The sequence below is a fragment of the Rattus rattus genome, chromosome 14 (genome assembly GCF_011064425.1).
Source record: "Rattus rattus isolate New Zealand chromosome 14, Rrattus_CSIRO_v1, whole genome shotgun sequence".
Lineage (NCBI taxonomy): Eukaryota > Metazoa > Chordata > Mammalia > Rodentia > Muridae > Rattus > Rattus rattus.
The window spans coordinates 32,737,681-32,757,030 of NC_046167.1; the positions used below are offsets into that span (position 1 = coordinate 32,737,681).

A 19,350-nucleotide genomic window follows, 5' to 3' on the forward strand; every position below is an offset into this window, starting at 1 on the left:
CCTGGCAACTGCTTTTCTAATATTTGTTGTTCAGGTTGATTTGAGCATTTTATCTTCAGTGCTTTAAGGAAAAAGAGGAAAAGATTGATAACCACCATAGCAGGGATTTACAGCACACATGCATGTAGAACTGGGACTTTTGCCTCTGAGTATAGTACATATGTTGTATACACAAGGCCTCAGTCAGAAGGCCTTTAGCACCAGTAAATAAAAATGTATAGGCCAAGACATTGCCAGATAATGCAGCAGTTTGATACAACTTGACTCAATCCTCATAAGTGGGTCTTAATAATATTAATTTTCTATTAATATTTCCATAAAGCTGAGTGTGATAATTCCAGGCTGTAATCCAATCTTGGAAGGCTGTGGTAGAACTGCCACAAATTCAAGGCCAGCCTTGACACTTGCCATCTGTGAGACCTTGTCTCAAAAAACCAGAAAAATACTTTCATGGTCCCAGAACTGCGGAGGCTCGAGGAGGAGGATATTAAGTACACAGCGGCCTGGTACATAACAAGATTTTTGTCCCAAGCAGCTGACCCAGGATTCTATCACTTTTCTTTCCCTCCATACTCCTTCCTGATGGGTTAGCCGCAGTTCTACATATAGGACACACACAGCATGTTTTACTGTTCTGCTCCCTCCTACGTCTAGAAGGCTATTCAGCGAATCTGCAGTATAGAAGCTGCCAGAATGCTCAGCACAGACTGGGTGAGTTGGAGTTGACAGTGGTTCTCAACCTTTGGGATGTGATCTCTTGGGGCTTGAATGACCTTTTCACAGGAGTCCCCTAAGACCATTGGAAAACAATGATATTTAACATTACGACTGACAACAGAAACAAAATTACAGTTATGAAGCAGCAATGAAAATAACTCTATGGTTGGGGTCACCACAACATGAGAAAGTGTATTAAAGGGTTGCAGCATTAGGAAGGTTGAGGAACACTTTTCTAACAGAAGCACACTTTATCCCTATCAAGCAAGCCATCACCATTTGCTTCCTACCCAAGACCTCAGAGCAAATCTAAAAAAATTCTTACTTAGTAGCTGATTTTTTAGCATGAATGGCTGCTGTGTTTTGAGCTCCTCATCTTCAGGTGCACCATATTCTGTTTAGGAAGAAACAAAAAGCCAGAGGCCACAATAAGTGAAAAATGTTAGTGTGAACAGAGCCTCTTCCTAGGACCAACCCAGCATCACTGATTGATTAGCCTTCTCCTGCAGGGCTGCCTGCTGGGTGGTCAGGAGAGATGAACAGTCCCTCCCTACGTATATTATCTTATTTGTAGCTGTATGTGTTTGTTCTATTCTGAGTACTATCCCAATGCTTTCAAAACCTTCCAACTAGTACTTGTTTTCAGTTTTGAAAATGCACTTTCCTTCAGGGTTCCGAGAGAAACCATGTAGATATGGTCTGGACAGAATTCATAGGGCCCAATCAAGCTTTAGCCAGACACAGTGCAGCTACAGACCACTCCTGTACCTGCCACACAGGCAGAAGCTCCCCTTGTCTGTGGGACACGTCCTAGGCCAGTGGCCATCAGAACCTGAACAGACGGAGACAGACGCGAGCTCTGCATTTTAACACCCGTGATCATGCATCAGACAGTAGGAGAAGGAGCACTCCTGTCGCTGTCATGGAAGCGAACCTGCTCTTTCAGGACATCCTTCTGTACGTTTAAATGTCAGTAAGTCCATCTCACAGCTGCTTTGGAGTTTAAGAATCATGGCCCTGGCCAGGTAATGGTGGCACATGCCTTTAAGCCCAGTACTCAGGAGGCAAGAGGCAAGTGGATTTCTGAGTTTGAGATCAGGGCTACAGAGAAAAACTTTCAAAAAACCAAAGCAAACCGAATCATGGCACTGTCTTCATCTGTGATGGGGTATTTTCAAGTAAAGCCCGTGTCACAGCACTGTGACACCTTGGGGTTCTTCCTGCTGACTCTCGGAATCACTGAATGACTCAGGGCAGACAGCACACACAGCATGGAACGCTACACCGAGGCAGACAACTGTAGCACACTGCTTAGGATGGTGTGCGGTTAGACATTTCTGGTGTCTGGGCTCTCCATTTAGTGTGGGCTGAGGTGACTGAAGAGAAACTGCAGAGGAGGAGAAGCCGCTGCCCGGCCGACTGCTGTCTCCTCCCTACACACTTGGCAGCAAGAAGCACCTGCAGGCTGCTTTGAACCTTCTCTTCATCCTCAAGCGACTCAGAATCTACCCAGATCGGCCAGGAAATTGGGCCAGCTAATGGACTAATTTGAAAGTAATTCCCACAGGCAGTTTGTCTTCCTGCCATCATGTTCCAGCTGAAACACTTATGCAGTAAGCTGCTTGTATTAGGACATACATGAAAAGAAAAATGGCCTAAATGTGAACCATGGAATGATAAAAATGAAGTCACAACAAAGAGCATGCATGATGCCCAGTCCTTTGCTTCAAAGCCCAGGGCCCAACAAGAGAGCTAATTTAACCACTGTGAACGCTGGATGACAAACAATACGGGATAAGATCTTAGGATGGGGACTTGGGAAGAACGATAGTTTATTTATGAACTTGCAACCCTGGGAGCTTTAGAGAATTCCAGTGCTTGAGATGACCTTGCAGTACTGCCAACTTTTAAAGGGGCCAATCCCCTCCTCCCACCAATTCGGGTCTCTAGGGAACACATGTTGACACTGCCAATTTAGTATCTGCCTCAAGAAAGTGCCCATAGCCCCTTCAAGAGGGGAGCCAAGAGCCCCCAAAGCAGAAGACAGAGCACAGCCTTCCTGCACCACCACGTCAGACCTGTTCCAGCTGGAGTCCCCACGGGCTACCTGGACGTACTGCAGCAGAGAAGCTGGTATCTCGGATGGGCCGAGAGAAACTCTGCACTTGGCCTGTTTCTGTCTGGATCTGGGTGTCCACCAGCCTTTCTCCATTCTTTTCCAAAGGCTTTTCGATAATCAAGCTCAGCACCACGCCTTTCCTCTGGAAGAATCTGCATTGATGTAAAACAGAAGTCTTTTAAAGCATCTTTTAGAGAGTTACTCAGATTTTACCCGTCCTTTGGTGCCCATGCAGAGACAATAAAATGGTGAGGGGTGGTCATTACACTTTACACCTACCCAGCCCCCAACCCCGTTTTAGAATTGAGAACCAAAGAAACCCAGGGCCTTGCCCTCTACACTAAGCAAAATCCTTAGCCCCAACCACACCCTTCCTTTTCTAACACAGTGAACTCAGAAGTTTATTCAAGAATTCCTAAGGTGGGAATAGCGGCATCCACCACTACCAGCAAACCCAGCATTTCAAGAGCTGATGCAGAACTGTAAGGCATTCAAAGCCAGCCTGGGCTAGAGACTCAATCTCAAAATAAAATTCAAATGCATTTTAAGTTAAAAGACTATTAAATAACCCTGAAGACCTACTAACATTACATCCCCAAGTGCTTGCACAGTCTTCTAAAGAAGTAATAACCAGGGCCAGCAAGGTGACTGGCAGTTAAAACGCTTGCCTGGAGCCTAGACCACTGTTCAGCTCCTCGGGTCTCCATGTGAGGTAGAAGAACTGCCAAGCTGTCTTCTCATCTTTGTGTGCCCACTAGCATGCACGACACTCCCTCTCCCCACACGCAAGGAGTGTAATTTTAAATTCAAGTTTCATAATTTTCTTTTTTAAAAAGAGTAATTTTGATTTTACGTATTTTTGGTGCATTTATGTATTGCACCAACATGCCTGGTAGTATCTGAGGAAGCCAGAAGAGGGCATTAGATCCCTTGGAACTGGAGTTAGAGACACTAAGGATCACTATGAGGATTCACTGCAAGAACAAATGCTCTTTTCCAGCCCCCGTTTTGAAAATTTCATGATAATATCTGCACTACATGCCTAAGGTCACCTCTCTTGGTGTGAGCTACAATAGCTGGCTTCCCCTAGGAACCATCAGGGTGTGCCTAGGCATCTAAGTCTCACTCTTGGAGGGAACAAGGAGAAATGAGACATGCTCTGGACCTTGGACCTTCCTTCTCAAGGACACAGGATAAAGTGCCTACCACTCCACCATTCCGTATATGACCATTGTTGTTTCAGCAGCATAGTAAGACTGATCTGGTGCTGACCTAAGAATAAACCCTTGCTCTTCCAAGGAGTTGGCAAAGAATATCAACCAAAATGCACCTGTTCACCTCTTTATAATATCCAAATGTAACCTACTTTTACGGTCCTTATCTTTTGTTTTCTAGTCTTAAAATTTTTTTAACCTAGTACTCCTGTAGTCTTAGCTACTCTGGTGGCTGAATCAGAACGACTGCTGAGTCCAGAAGTTGAGGCCAGCAGAGATACCAATAAGACTTCCTCTCCAGAACGAAAACAGAGGTTAAGGTGCGACTGTTTACCTGACACCTGTTCAGGGTCTTCAGCTGACCAATCTTGGCAATGATGATCTCCTCTGCTTTGTCTCCTTTGGTCAAAGGGTTTCTAGCGCAGGACAGGGCCTGCAGGCTCTGTAATTTATCCAGCTCATTGATAAATGACCACTGAAGCAACAAAGGAAGAAAGAAATGTGTCAGGCCACATTTCATATTACCAGCAAAATGGCCGAGCTCTCATCTAAGGTACAAGAAGCATCATATACCAACCCACCCCTGGAAGGGCTTTTAGTACACAGTACAGTGAGCAAAGGCGTCCAGAAGAGGTGTTGGCTGGAAATTGAACCCCAGTTGGCTGCAATAGCAACCAGTACTCCTAACCACTGAGTGTCATGTCTCCAGGGCCCTAGTTTAACCTTTTTGGCAGAAGGAACCTTCAGACTTTATGTGCAAGCGAAGACAAGCAGTATTGTGCCCTGCACACTGAGGTAGTTCTTACTTCTGATATCTGGTTGTCATTGACTATGAGGTACGTCAAGGCCGGGAACATGGATGTTTTGCACCCTAAAACAATAAAAATGAAACTGCATAGTAGGAGTGAAAGAAACAGCTAACAAGGAGGGAGGGACATTACTAATCTTATTTACCAATTTCGGCATCTGGAAAATGTATAGAAGAAAGTCCAATGTCAGAAAGGAGGAGGTGTTCTAATCTGAAATGAAAATGTTAAATGTGATTACACAGGACACTACAAAGTCTTCTGGGGCATCTACTAGACTACACTAGCAAGTCTTTTCCTCTACCTTGGGCTTTCATCCTATTGTGAAACACAAGGTCCAGAAAGAAGGCAGACCCTGTGATTGTGCCCCCACAGCCCTCTGGATTGTTTGCTGTTCTGTCAAGTCCTAAGTGGAGATGTAGGTGTCCCCACCAGACCCATTTTTGCAGCTGCAGATTATCTGGTTATGAGTCCACACAGCATAAGGGACAAGCACATTCTCTAGGAGAGTTCAATGAAAATTCCCCGAGGGACTTGCCCAGTTTAAGAGCTACATTCTATATCTATTCAAAAGGCGTATTTGACATATGACAATTCATTCCCTAAAAACGATATGGATCTTTAACAGGTAAATTTTAAGGGATTACCTTGGGAGATATGCTATCAGGCACAGCTGGCTTTCATCAATTGATGGGTTGGAAGAAAGGTCTAGTAACCTTAGGTTCTGCAGGACATTCACTGGCCTGTAGTGGAAAGGAACGTTTTTTGTTTGTTTGTTTTTTTTTTTTCAATATGGATTATCTCTTGTTTACAAAGACAAGGGCTTAAAATAAAGAGTACCTGGTGGATCTGGCCCAAAAAAAAGCCAACCCAAGGGATGCTGTGTTGAAATGCTGGCAGTCAGGACCCTATCCTGCCTTTGATAATGGAGGAAAAATGCCTGTATTTGCCTTCACAAATGAAACCATTCTATACAATGCAGCTTTATAGTCTGAACCAACTCAACTGAAGATGTTTTTCAGTTTTGACTTTCTTTCACATACTTATTTAATGATATTATCTTAAAAGAGAGATGATGGGCCAGAGAGATGGCTCAGTTATTAGTAAAGGTACTTGCTAACAAGCCCGATGACTTGAGTCCCATCTCCCAAAAGAACTTATTCTCACAGATTGTCCTGACACCCACATACCTACACACACCCAAACAACTACACAGTCTAAATAAATGTCAAAAGCTATAGTTTAGAAGGGGGAGATGAGAGCCTAGAAATATGACTCCGTGCTTAAGAGCATTTGCTGCTCTTGCAAGTTCTGTTCCTAGCACCCGTGTCAGGCAGCCTGTTACTCCAACTCTAGGAAATCTGATACCCCTTTCTGGCTTCCTCGGGCACTTGCATACATTCACACAGATTACACATTAATTTTAAAAAAGGAAAATCAATTTTTTGTTGTTATTCTTTAGGAAACAGTTTCAAAACTCATTTTGGACACCAGGCTGGTCTTTATCTCACAGAGATCTACCTGCCTCTGCCTCCTGAGTGCTGTGGTTAAGGATATGTGCCACCACATACACTATAGTACAATTGACTCAAGCAGATATTACCAACTAATGATCTTCCATTTGCCAGGCACAGCCACCTATCCCAGTACTAGGAAGGTGGAGGCAGATTATAAGCTGAAGGTCAGACTTGACACAACTGGTTTGAGGCCAACCTGAGCTGTAATGAGACCTTGTCTCTAAACCATCAACTAGGGCTAGCAAGATGGTTCAGTGCTCAATCTTGGCAACTTGTACTCAACATCTGGAGCCCACAGTGGAAAGAACCTCAAAGGTATCCTTCAACCATACACACCTGAAAACTCACATACGAACACCATATACATATATGCACACAATATAAGAAAAAATCTGTTATTTACTTACTTTAAAAATTTGCAATACTAAAGAATGAACTCAGGGGCTGGTGAGATGGTTCAGTGGTTAAAGAACACTGGCTGCTCTTCCAGAGAACCAAGGTTCAATGCCCAGCACCCACATGGTGACTTAAACCCTCTTCCTCCAGTCCCAGAGGTTCAGATACCCTCTTTTGGCCTCCTTAAGCACTGCATATATGTGGTATATAGGTATATATTCAGGCAAGCATTCTTACACAAAAATAAAAATGAATATCTCAATTTTTAAATAAAAAGGAACCTACAGCCGTGTACATGCTAGACTAGTGCTCTACAATATTAATGGTATTTTGAGATATGGTCTTGCTTAGTTGCCTAGGATAACCTTAAACTTAGGATCTTTCTGCCTTATCTACAAGCATGTACTCCAGCTCTTACTACTTAGTTTAAAAAAACAGAAAGAGGGGGTTGGGGATTTAGCTCAGTGGTAGAGCGCTTGCCTAGCAAGGCCCTGGGTTCGGTCCCCAGCTCCGGAAAAAAAAAAAAAAAAAAAAAAAAAAACAGAAAGAAAGGAATTAACAAAAAAAGTACCTGATATACCCTGTACTCTACTGAGAACCAGAAAACCTAAAATGTATGCAAAACTAATAAATTCTAATATTTAGTTTGGGTTTATCAGAATCTAAGATATTTATTTACATAAACTTATAAAGTTCAAATATTTAATTTAGGTGTCTTTGATGAGTCTTCTCTGATATTTTAGTCGACACTGAGTAAGGAGTATGTGCTACTGTAACCTATACCTGCAGATCTTCCTAAAAGTTAGTGCCGGACCTGAGACCTTATTCAGAATTAACTAAGTAGCAATAGGGTCACCGAAGCAAAGTCCATTACCTTTCTGAAATGGAAATACCGTTAGACTTGAGGTAAAGCTCCTGGAGGACTGGCCATGAAGGGGCACAGTGCAGCACCTGGAAAGGAAACTGAACTAGTGTCTGGCAGCCCCTGCTGGCCCTGCTCAGCCACAGCCTCACGGGAACTCCCTGCATTGAGGACAGCCTGAGCTGTACTTGGGCACCAAGCGGTGGTGCAGGAGGATGAATGACCACACTGAACGGCTACAGGCAGACATTCTAGCACTATTAAGCCAATGGCTAAGTCAGCACCCAGCTTAGGAAATGCTTCACAAAGGAGCAAGGAATGCTGGTGGTTACAACCAACTGACTAGGAGACTGATCCTGGCAGGCATACACCTCAGTCCTGACAGCACTGGACATGTAAAGAGCATGCTGAGCACACAGATGTCTCACTGGTTCTGGAGTTTTCCCTTGAATTGTACTGCCATCCTCCTCCCCAACCCCACCTCAGTTGCTAAGTGTTTTCCTATCCTCAGGCTCTGTACGCCAGAAGAGGGGAGGAGATCCTCCAAAACCAGGGGCCCAGGAAAGACAGAAGCATATATACCTCTGTGCCAACGAAACCTGTGGCTATTCACAAGCCGATCATCCCAGAATTGTGGATGATGGGGACAAGCTTGTATAAAGGGAAAAGGTGAAACACTCTACTGCATGCTCTGCCCTAAAAACCTAAGGGAGCCAGCATTATGACTTTTAAAACTCAGCATATTTAATATCTGCCACTGTAAGCATCCGTGTTCAAGACTCCCAAGCAACACATATGAGCTAAGAGACAGGAACAGGCTGAGAAAGAACACAGATTACCAGATCTAAAATCCCACTTCACCAAAGGATTACTCTTCTCTGTGATGAAGTTGAGAGCACTCTACTATTTAGAATAATAAGCTGATTGAAATGAAGCCAGTTAGGTTTCAATTCCCTTTTAAAGCAAAATTGTAACCACTTATTCCTGTGTAATAAAGCAAATATGATTACCTCAGTCCACGTTATTCCTGTTTTGTTCAGGACTAAAGTCTTCAGAGTAGAAAATGTTCTAGTTAGAGTTGGTGAGTCAGAGGGAAACTGCAGTTTATTTTCACTGAGAAGAAAAAGGAGATGTGAAATACTCCTACACAGCAGACCCAACACATTGACATCAACAGTCTGGGGTTTAAACTGAAGATTTGAGAGGGGTTCTCACGGAGGTGGGTGAAGCTGGAGGTTTCCTCAGACATGTGAAGTTGACTTATACCCATTTGCTCTATTTGTCGTGCCTTCAAGCCTGACTGTCTACTCTATGTGTCTTCCTTAGCCTGGTAAAGCGTACCTGCATAGCACTTAGGAGGCAAGGAGAGAAGGGTTGGGATGTGTTCACTGGTAGAGCTTACGAAGCACAAAAACTTGGGCTTAGCTCCTAGCACCATCAGAAGGAAGAAAGGAGGGGAGGGAGGAGGGGAGGGAAGGAAGGATGGATGGACCAGCCTAGTTGAACCCTTGAAAAGTAAGGTTCTGAGATTAAACTAATCAAATATTTGGGAAGATCTTAGAAAATGTGGCATTAGTAGACAAGGTAGAGAAATTATAATCTTTATCAAAACTAGATTAAGTAGTGTCCCAATGAACTACGTATTTCTAAAGAATTAAACAGTAATTCCAAGTAAGCACATTCACTTCTAACCCCTCTCCTCTGCTGAGATCACATGGACCATAGTCCCCCTTTCATGGTCAGGTTTAAAAGCTATGAAGACCCACCCCTACCAACTGATTGGGACACAGATATACTCCTCCTTCTTGCACCTCAAGGGGCCATGTGAAGACTGCCCTGAAGTGAACCTTTGGCAAAGTCTAGTCAGCCAGCGCTGCTCAGAAAGTGTCTGTCAGCTGTCAGAGAAGGCATGCAGAGTCCATACCTGAGATCCAGAGCCTCCAGGTCTTTGAGCTGCTCTGCAATAAGAATCACTTCATCCCAAGTTGACAACAAGTTTTTGGATAAATCTACAACTCGAATATCTAAACACACATTTTAAGAAAAAGTAATTTCAAAAGACTCACCAAAGATATAGGGTGGGAGTTTCTCTGTGTAGCCCTGGCTGTCCTGGAACTCACTCTGTAGATCAGGTTGCCTTTGAACTCAGAGATCTGCCTGCCTCTGCCTCCCAGGTGCTACAATTAAAGGAGTGGCCAAAGCTCCTGGCGGGATGGGGATTTTACCTTCTCACTGGGCACCCACTAGTTTGAATGTCTTCACCTTTTAAATTATCTACTAGATAGATCGAGTTCAGCAGTATAGTACTTATCTAAATAGCCAAAGTTCTGAGTCCTAGCTCTAGCAGCAAAACAGGACAGAGAAACACTAGTACCTTGGTTCATTCAAAAGCCAAAAATACTCATTTTTGTTTTTCAAAATGTGAGACAAGCATAATAACCAAAATACAACCAAGTGCTACAAACTCCTGCAGGACTGTCTGACAGAAAAAAAAAAAAAAAAACCCAGAAGACAGTGACAGACAGCAGAAATATGTTGTCTCTGATATACTGAATACCATCGGGCCTTACCTTCAGCACTGCCTTAAACACAAACAACACACACACACACACACACACACAGAGAGAGAGAGAGAGAGAGAGAGTCCATAGCACCAGTCCTAAACCCACAAATCTAAACAGCACCATTCCAGAGAATACGAGGGTAGCAGCAACACAGGCAAGAAAGGGGCTGTGAACTCAAGGTCTGCAATGTAATTTATCTCTGGTTCAGGATCACAAACTTAGAATAAGACTCTGGAACCATCACATATGCACTGAGGCTTAAGGATCAACAGCTATGCTTTTAAGGAGTTCACAGTGTAACAGTCTCAGGCCATAGGCTAATGGACATCCTAGCATTCCCACCTGATATGTTGGGAATTACTATTGCTACTCTACAAGGGTTATTTACAAGGGCCAAGAACACAGGCTCAGCAGGGAGGCAGTCCATAGCTAACACCTCCTGTAAGTCTGAAATTCCCCTGTGCTTAGCAGGCAGGGCAGGGCAGGGCAGGGCAGGGCAGGGCAGGGCAGGGCAGGGCAGGGCAGGGCAGGGCAGAAAGCAGGAAGGAGGAAAGAAGGAAGGAAGGAAGGAAGGAAGGAAGGGGGTGTGGCCATATGGATACAAGTGAAAGCAAAACCTATGGGCAATTTGAGCAGAAAACTAGGGCCACCTAGGAAATACGACCTGGAAGAGTCCTAAGCATCCTGGACACAACAATCACCACAGCTGAGGTCAGAGTGGGAACAGTCACATCCAATACACCTGGAAAGACGGACACCTAGGCCAGTATAACTAATGCTGTGACTCTTTAATGTAATTCTTCATGTCATGGTTACCCCCCACGATGAAATTATTTTCATCGCTACTTCATAACTGTTATTTTGCTAATGTTAAGATTGTAATGAATTTTTCTTTGGAGACACAAGTTTGTCAAAGGGATTTCAACTATAGGTAGAGAACCTCTAGCCTAGGCCTTGGAGGCCAGCCCTCATTATGAAGGACCTCCGGGCTACTTCAAAGTCTACTAGTCTACCAGAAACGAGACTACTAGAGAAGTTGGAGCAGAGTACCAGGAACTGACATGGGTCTCTGGGAAGTCACTCAGCTGCAAAGTTGAGCCAAGGAATATAGGGAAACAAAAGAGACAGATGGTCTGCTGTGTTAGTTAGGGTTATTACTGCTGTGATGAACACCATGACCAAAAACAACTTGGGGAGGAAAGGGTTGATAAAAACAAAATTCTGTAGCTTACTGTTAGGAAAGAAAAACGTTAAAGGTTCCAAAACAAAGACGATTTTATAGACAGAGATCCCTGACAATCTACTAGGAAGCCTTCTCCACACAAGGCAGTCACAGATGTAACCAGGCATCTGCCACACATTTCTATCCTATCCTGAACCACAGGCTACTGAGGGAACCCAAAGCAGGAACTGGGTAGAACCTGGAGGCAGGAGCTGATGCAGAGGCCGTGGGGAAGAGCTACTTACTGGACTGCTCATGGCCTGCTTAGCCTGCTTTCTTAGAGCACCACCAGCCCAGGGATGGCACTACTCACAATGGATTGGGCTCTCCCCCATCAATGACTAAGTAAGAAAATACCCTACTTAAGGGAGGCTCCATCTTCTCAATGACTCTCGCTTGTATCAAGGTGACATAAAAATTGGCAGCACATCCTCACAGCAGGTTTGGATCCCACCTCAGCATGAGAGCAGGTGATACCAGGCTGAGTACCCAAGATGGAGGTTCAGCCAGGAGGATCTGCCAGGTGCAGGAAGTAAAGGAACAGACAGAGCCGGGTACACGGTACAGCTGTGAACAGACAGAGCTGGCCGGGTACACGGTACAGCTGTGAACAAACAGAGCTGGGTACACGGTACAGCTGTGAACAGACAGAGCTGGGCAGGTACACGGTACAGCTGTGAACACACAGTGGGTACACGGTACAGCTGTGAACACACAGAGCCGGCCAGGTACACGGTACAGCTGTGAACAGACAGAGCTGGGTACACGGTACAGCTGTGAACAGACAGAGCTGGGCAGGTACACGGTACAGCTGTGAACACACAGAGCCGGCCAGGTACACGGTACAGCTGTGAACAGACAGAGCTGGCCAGGTACATGGTACAGCTATTTACTGGGTGTAGAAATTATGGTCTAAGTTGACTAGAAGTGACTCACTGTGGCACATGATTGAGAAAACCATCAGACCTGACTGAATTAGGTGTTAAATGAGCAGGAGAAGACAGAAAGCAGTGTGGGGAGGGAGAAGCGGGTTGGGGTCCAATTGTACCCCAACATATAGTCTCTGAGAGAAGCTGAAGGTACACTTCACTGAAAGACGGGACCTTTTATAAAAGAGACAGAGCATCCACCGAAGGAAGAAAAGTCTTAAGGATGACAATAGCAGCTGTACCTTAAGTCATCAGGAAGCTGAGAACTGTTTCAAATTCATGACGGCCCTGCCTCTGTCTGGTACTACAATAACAAGTGCTACACTCACCTGCTGAGTCACTTTTACCTCAGGAGAAAATCCAAGGCCCAGAATAGATAACTATCACATGTATAGACTAGCCAAGACTACCTGTCAGCCTCCATCCAGAGTCCAATTTGATATATCCCACAATATAACTATAAACATTAAACACAGATGAAATATGGAGACAGACAGTTGTGGTAGCTCAGATGAGTAATCTCAGTATGAAAGCTGAAGCAATGTCAAGGCCAGCCTAACTACATATTCAGTTCCAGGACAGCCTGGGATAACAGCATGAGACGCTATCTCAAAAACATTCACTAAAACACTTCACGAACATGGAGAGCCTGTTTCACCCCTCCAGGGCTATGGCTGGAAAGCTATCAATCTCAGGAGGAAACAGGTGGGGAGCGACACAAGGAGCAGGGTAGGGAACAAAAGGGGGGCATCACAATCTGCAAACCCAAACGTGCCAGCTTATCACATGCCCATATCCACGAGGCTCTCAGCTTTGCAGGGCAGCTCTCCTCACACCTGAAGAGCAACTGAGGAAGCCTGGGCATCCCACCTGCACCAGAGACCAATACAACAGGAGGACGCCAACCAACTCTGTCCCCTTGCTAGGGGGCCCACCTACAAACTTCCATTTTAAGAGCTAAGCATGGAGACTCACACTATAATACCAGCACTTGGGAAAGCTGAGTGAGAACTATTGAGTTCAAGGCCACCTTCAGATACATAGTGAGGTCAAGGCTAGCATGAACTACTGAGGAAGACCGTGTCTCAAAAAAGTAAAAAAATCCCCTCCCCAGTACCAGAAAACTATATTGAACAATTTTCATCTCATGGGCCATACCTGCAGGCAAAAGGGTCTGGGAATGTACTTAACTCATCAACCAATGGTGTCAAGCACAGGTGCCGAATCCAAAATTAGTTAAAGGATACTGGGGCAGGCTTCAGCAATTCTTCCTCGTTCACCAGCACAACTCACGGCACACTTCCACAGGGAAATGTCCTGCAGTGATCTCAGCTGACTGCGTGAAAAACAGTTCACACGTACATGTTAGTCATATGCTACCCACTGGTCCTTTAAAACCTTACAAAAATACCAAAGATATACAAAGGCCAGTACCCACCATGCAAATTAAGGTGCAAAGCATCACAAAAAAGGAGAGTGAAGTGAAGCATCACAGGCATAGGCAGCTGTAGTCACTGACCTCTACCACACTCTGCTCTCCCCCACTCCCCAGCCAGCGCCCAATCACGGCTGCTCTGACTTAATCCTGACTGAGTCTCACAATGACTTTTATTGTACACCATGAAATGATGTGACATTCTGCTATACAGATTCTCCTGTGACTTCTTGCCTCAACTGTGAACAGTTAGATTTAGCACTATTACACGTAAGCTCTAGGACACTTGTCTCCATCCCTGTTAGCATTTTACTATATGACTAGATCCCAATAAAATCACTAGTTTTTTGGCTAACAGTTTTCAGTTTCCCAAAATGCTGAAGTGACACCTGGCACTGAGACCGAGCCTCTCTAGGAATATGTCTGTCCTCAGCATTGTGCATGCAGAGGTTTACTGTTTCTCCATGTGCAGGATCTGTGTCCTCTGCTGGTCAGAAGAAGCAATGTCCTGGAACTCAAACTCCAGGCCTGTACTACACGGCTTCAAGGTCCAATTCCACTAAGCAAGTTGATTAAATCCTGGTGCCTCGGACGTCACTATGGTAAAGTGCTTTACTTCACTTTAATTGTAGCACCTTTAGTCACAATAACCAAAAGGTAGAAACAATGCAGGGCAAATGAACCAAACAGGACATCACACTGAGAAACAGTCTGGCCTTAAGAAGAAAGAAATTCTGACAACCCATAAATGGAGAGACCTTGAAGATGTCACTCAAGCACAATGATCAGATACTGGTGGGGGCAGAGGAGAACAGAAATACTGCATAATCCCACCTGGTGATCCTAGAACAGGCAAAGCAACAGGTAAAAAGAACAATGGCCGGCAGGTGCTGGGAGGAGGGAGGAAGAGGGAGGGGAGGAGGGAGGAGAGGAGGAGAAAGGAGGGAGGGGAGGAGATAGGGGAGGGGAAGTGAGGGAGGAGAGAAGCAGGGAGGAGATGGAGGGGAGGGGAGGAGAGGAGGAGGAGGAGGAGGGAGGAGGAGGAGGGGGGGGGGGGAGGAGGAGGAAGGAGGGAGGGAGGAGGAGGGAGGGGGAGGGAGGAGGGAGGAGTTAGTGTCTCCAGGTGATGGAATCCGGTTTGGCATGATGGGTATGTTCTGGGGACTGGTTTAAGCAATTTTTAGCGCTAACACTGCTAACCTGGTTTATAGATATACTCTGCAACAAATGATTTGGTGAATTAGTATTTACAAAGATCTCAAAATACTACTTAGCACACAACGGCTTAATTGATACTTGTAAAAATCAACGGAAAACTGACAACTGAGGAATAAACATGAGAGCTAAATGCAGGGGAGGTGATTACAATCAAACCGGTCCTAGGGCAAAGGCTCTCACAATTATTCAACAGGCCCTGAGAGTTTCAGAGATGCTTCATGGTGTCTAGGCCAAAACAAGTATTTCCTGGTTCCAACTTTTGTGTGAGGTTAGGACCAAGCAACTTCATGATGACTTAGGTGCTGCCAACTTAGTACCTGAGAAAACCGCATGACTTCCTAGACTCCGAAGTCAGTCAGTCTCAACACCACTATGCCCATATTCTGTCCACCATAATTTCCAGCAATTACTTGCTGTTTGTTTGTTTGAAACAGGGTCTCACGTAGCCTAAGCTGGCCTTGCTTCTGCCTCCACCTCACAAGCACTATAAAAGATTACAAGCATGTGGCACCATGCCCAAAAAATCCCTTGCTTTTTAACACAACTCTCCATTTCAGTTTTTCATCGAAAGGAACTGTGAATATTCATTCCTAAAACTGTCAATAGCCGCAGACCAGTAGTTTGTACTCTGAAGAAGTCAGTTTCTAGGCCTGGTATGGTCGTACTTTAATTCCATTACTTCGGAGGCTAAGGCAGGAGGGTCAAGAACTCAAAGTCAGACCATGTAGATAGATCACTCTGTGGATAAAAGCACTTGGACCTGAGTTCAATCCCTGATACCAATGTCTACAAAATGCAACAGGCAAGGGCTCACATCTGAAATCCCAGCACTCCTGTGATCAAGTGGATCAACAGGCAAGGGCTCACATCTGTAATCCCAGCATCCCTGTGATCAAGTGGATCAACAGGCAAAGGCTCATATGTATAATCCCAGTATCCCTGTGATCAAGTGGATCAACAGGCAAAGGCTCACATGTATAATCCCAGCATCCCTGTGATCAAGTGGATCAACAGGCAAAGGCTCACATGTATAATCCCAGCACTCCTGTGATCAAGTGGATCAACAGGCAAAGGCTCACATGTATAATCCCAGCACCCCTGTGATCAAGTGGATCAACAGGCAAGGGCTCACATGTATAATCCCAGCAATCCTGTGATCAAGTGGATCAACAGGCAAGGGCTCACATCTGTAATCCCAGCATCCCTGTGATCAAGTGGATCAACAGGCAAAGGCTCATATGTATAATCCCAGTATCCCTGTGATCAAGTGGATCAACAGGCAAGGGCTCACATGTATAATCCCAGCACTCCTGTGATCAAGTGGATCAACAGGCAAAGGCTCACATGTATAATCCCAGTATCCCTGTGATCAAGTGGATCAACAGGCAAGGGCTCACATGTATAATCCCAGCATCCCTGTGATCAAGTGGATCAACAGGCAAAGGCTCACATGTATAATCCCAGCATCCCTGTGATCAAGTGGATCAACAGGCAAGGGCTCACATGTATAATCCCAGCACTCCTGTGATCAAGTGGATCAACAGGCAAAGGCTCACATGTATAATCCCAGCACCCCTGTGATCAAGTGGATCAACAGGCAAAGGCTCACATGTATAATCCCAGCACTCCTGTGATCAAGTGGATCAACAGGCAAAGGCTCACATGTATAATCCCAGCACTCCTGTGATCAAGTGGATCAACAGGCAAAGGCTCACATCTGTAATCCCAGCACTCCTGTGATCAAGTGGAAGGCAGAAGAGAATCACTATGCTCCAAGGCCAGCTAGCACGGAATACCTGTCTCAACAGTAGGGAAAGAACCAGCTCCAAAAAGCTGTCCTGGTCACACTCTCATACTGTGACAGCAGCATGCTGCCCTTATACACACTGGTCACACTCTCATACTGTGACAGCAGCATGCTGCCCTTATACACACATATACAGGATAATAAAAAGGTTAAATTAAAAGAGTTCAAGCCAGATTGGGTGGTGCACGCCTTTAATTCCAGCACCTGGGAGGCTGATGCAGTTTGAGGCCAGCCTGGTCTACAGAACAAGTTCTAGGACCACCAGGGATACACAGAGAAACCTTATCTAGAAAAACCAAAACAAATCAAACAAGCAAACAAAAAATTCAAGGCTAGCCTGGGCTACATTAAATCTATCTTGCAATAATAAAAATAATTTAAAAAATCTTAATCAAGTTGCTCTTTCCCTTTACGGTTTAAAGTGTCTCATGCTGGACACCTTGGCACGAAGCTTGGGGGGCCAGGTCTCTACAGAGGTGTCAATCCTAAGCCATCTCCAGAAGAGCCAGGATACACGGGCTCCTAGTTGCTTCTCTTGGCTTTACTGTGCCTATCTTAAGATATAAATGCAGAGCTGGCCAGCTAGATGGTAATAACAAGGAAAGACAACACTGCGAGGCGTTGTTCTCAACTATATCGTCTGAAGAGAGAAGACCTAGTTCTAATCCAGAGTTTGAAGTGGGAGACACACCTTTAATCTGGGCCGCACCTGCTGGCAGCCTATATAAAGGACACAGAGAAAGGAAGCTTGCTCTCTGCTCGCCTTCACTCTTACTGGCAAGTCCATTACTTCACTGGCATTAAAATCTCCTTCAGGATTTGGGCATTTACTAAAGATCAGCTGAGACATTCAGACTCCTAGACTGAACAACCACTGGAACTTTCCCTTGGTAGACAGCCACTGATAGACAAGCTTAGGGGTTCTATTGCTGGAATGAAATACCACGACCAAAATCAAGCTGGGGAGGAAAGGGTTCATTCAACTTACTCACATTGCTGTTTATCACCAAAGGAAGGACAGCAACTCAAACAGGGTAGGAACCTGGAGGCAGTGGCTAACACAGAGGCTATGGAGAGGTACTGCTTACTTCACATGGGTTGTTCATCCTGCTCTTTTATCACCACTGACCAGTAACTGTGAAAATGCCTTACAGCTGGATCTCATGGCCCTTCCTCACTGATGACTCTAGTTTATGTCAATTTCACACACACACACATACACACACACACACACACACACATACACACACACACACACACACGCCAGTACAATATATATTTCTCTCTCTCTCATTTATTCATTCATTCATTCATTCATTCATTCATTCATTCATTCATTCTATATGTTCTGTTCCTCTAGAGAATCCTAACACGGCCAGGTTCAGACTACATTAACCATAATCCTATTCATTACTCATGTAGGCTGACATCTTGGTGTCATGTAGAGGTCTTTGTATTCACAGGTAAGCAAATGGGGAATCTGGAATGTTAAACACATAGAGTTGTGACTCCAAGGGAAGGAATGAGGCTGGGAGCAGACTGTTTAATAGCCTGGTGACCTTTGCTCTACAAGGTTAGAGATTTTCCCCGTACTGGATCTTCCCACAGAACCTTATCATACATTTGTTTTCCATCCGATCTTCATTTAGTTTATTTGTTCCTCAGGGAGAGTTAGGTATGTTTTATTGAGTTCATCTCCACCAAATTATGCTCTACTGAAATAAACCACTCACATCAAACTCCTGAAGTCTGAACCAGCACGGGCTACTCACGGGTGCTGAGCCAGCTTCCTCTTGAGGATCATCAACTCTGCTGCTATGGAGGTTGCAAACCCCACCCCACTTACCCACCAAAAGCAGAGATCAAAACAAGTTTGTGGAGCCTGTTCTCTTCCCACTCTTAAGTGATCTCTGGGCTCAAACTCAGGACATCAGGGTTACATGGCAGGCACCTTAGCCCCTGAGCTATCTCACCAGCACCTCCTCCTCTTCTTCTTTATCATATTTGCTTATATTTTATGTGTGTGACTGTCTTAGCTGCATGTCTGCATAGACACTGCCTGCACGCCTGAACTGTGCATTCAGCAGAGGGCGTCACAGAGGGCGTCAGATCCGGGAACTGGAGGCATTTAGGCAGTTGTGAGCTGCTTTGCTATATGAGTCTTCTGCAAGAGCAGCGAGTATTGTTTTTAAATATTTATTTTATTTATGTGAGTACACTGCCACCACCTCGGACACACCAGAAGAGGGCATAGGAACCCATTACAGATGGTTGTGAGTCACCATGTGGTTGCTGGGAATCAAACCCAGGACCTCTGGAAGAGCAGTCAGTGCTCCTAACCACCGAGCCATCTCTCCAGTGTTTACCCCCCTCCCTTTTTTTTTTTTTCTTAAAGTGTAAGATTTCATGTAGCCCAGGCTGGCCTTAAATTGGCTACATAACCAAGAATAATCATTGAACTCCTTGATCTTCCCACTTCCCCTTCCCAAGTGCTTTCTATGGTTACCACCACACTCAGCTAAACTGAGGGTTTTAATTTCCCCA

General features: G+C 44.9%; 1 protein-coding gene across 4 annotated transcripts in view; it reads right to left on the minus strand.

Moving 5' to 3' along the window:
- Tbce (tubulin folding cofactor E) overlaps nt 1–19,350 on the minus strand; it is a 43,460-nt gene that overhangs the window by 2,259 nt on the left and 21,851 nt on the right. For 2 of the 4 annotated variants that reach the window (XM_032885221.1, XM_032885222.1), the window contains exons 5-15: nt 13,594–13,682; nt 9,556–9,655; nt 8,642–8,744; nt 7,644–7,720; nt 5,504–5,599; nt 5,005–5,069; nt 4,857–4,921; nt 4,385–4,525; nt 2,835–2,988; nt 1,043–1,111; nt 2–61 (exon numbers count right to left, since the gene is read on the minus strand). In XM_032885221.1, coding sequence (XP_032741112.1) covers nt 2–61; nt 1,043–1,111; nt 2,835–2,988; nt 4,385–4,525; nt 4,857–4,921; nt 5,005–5,069; nt 5,504–5,599; nt 7,644–7,720; nt 8,642–8,744; nt 9,556–9,655; nt 13,594–13,682 — 1,019 coding nt within the window. Of the gene's footprint in view, nt 1; nt 62–1,042; nt 1,112–2,821; nt 2,989–4,384; nt 4,526–4,856; nt 4,922–5,004; nt 5,070–5,503; nt 5,600–7,643; nt 7,721–8,641; nt 8,745–9,555; nt 9,656–13,593; nt 13,683–19,350 lie in introns of all 4 variants that reach the window. The other 2 variants (XR_004385804.1, XR_004385805.1) reach the window with 2 other exon arrangements.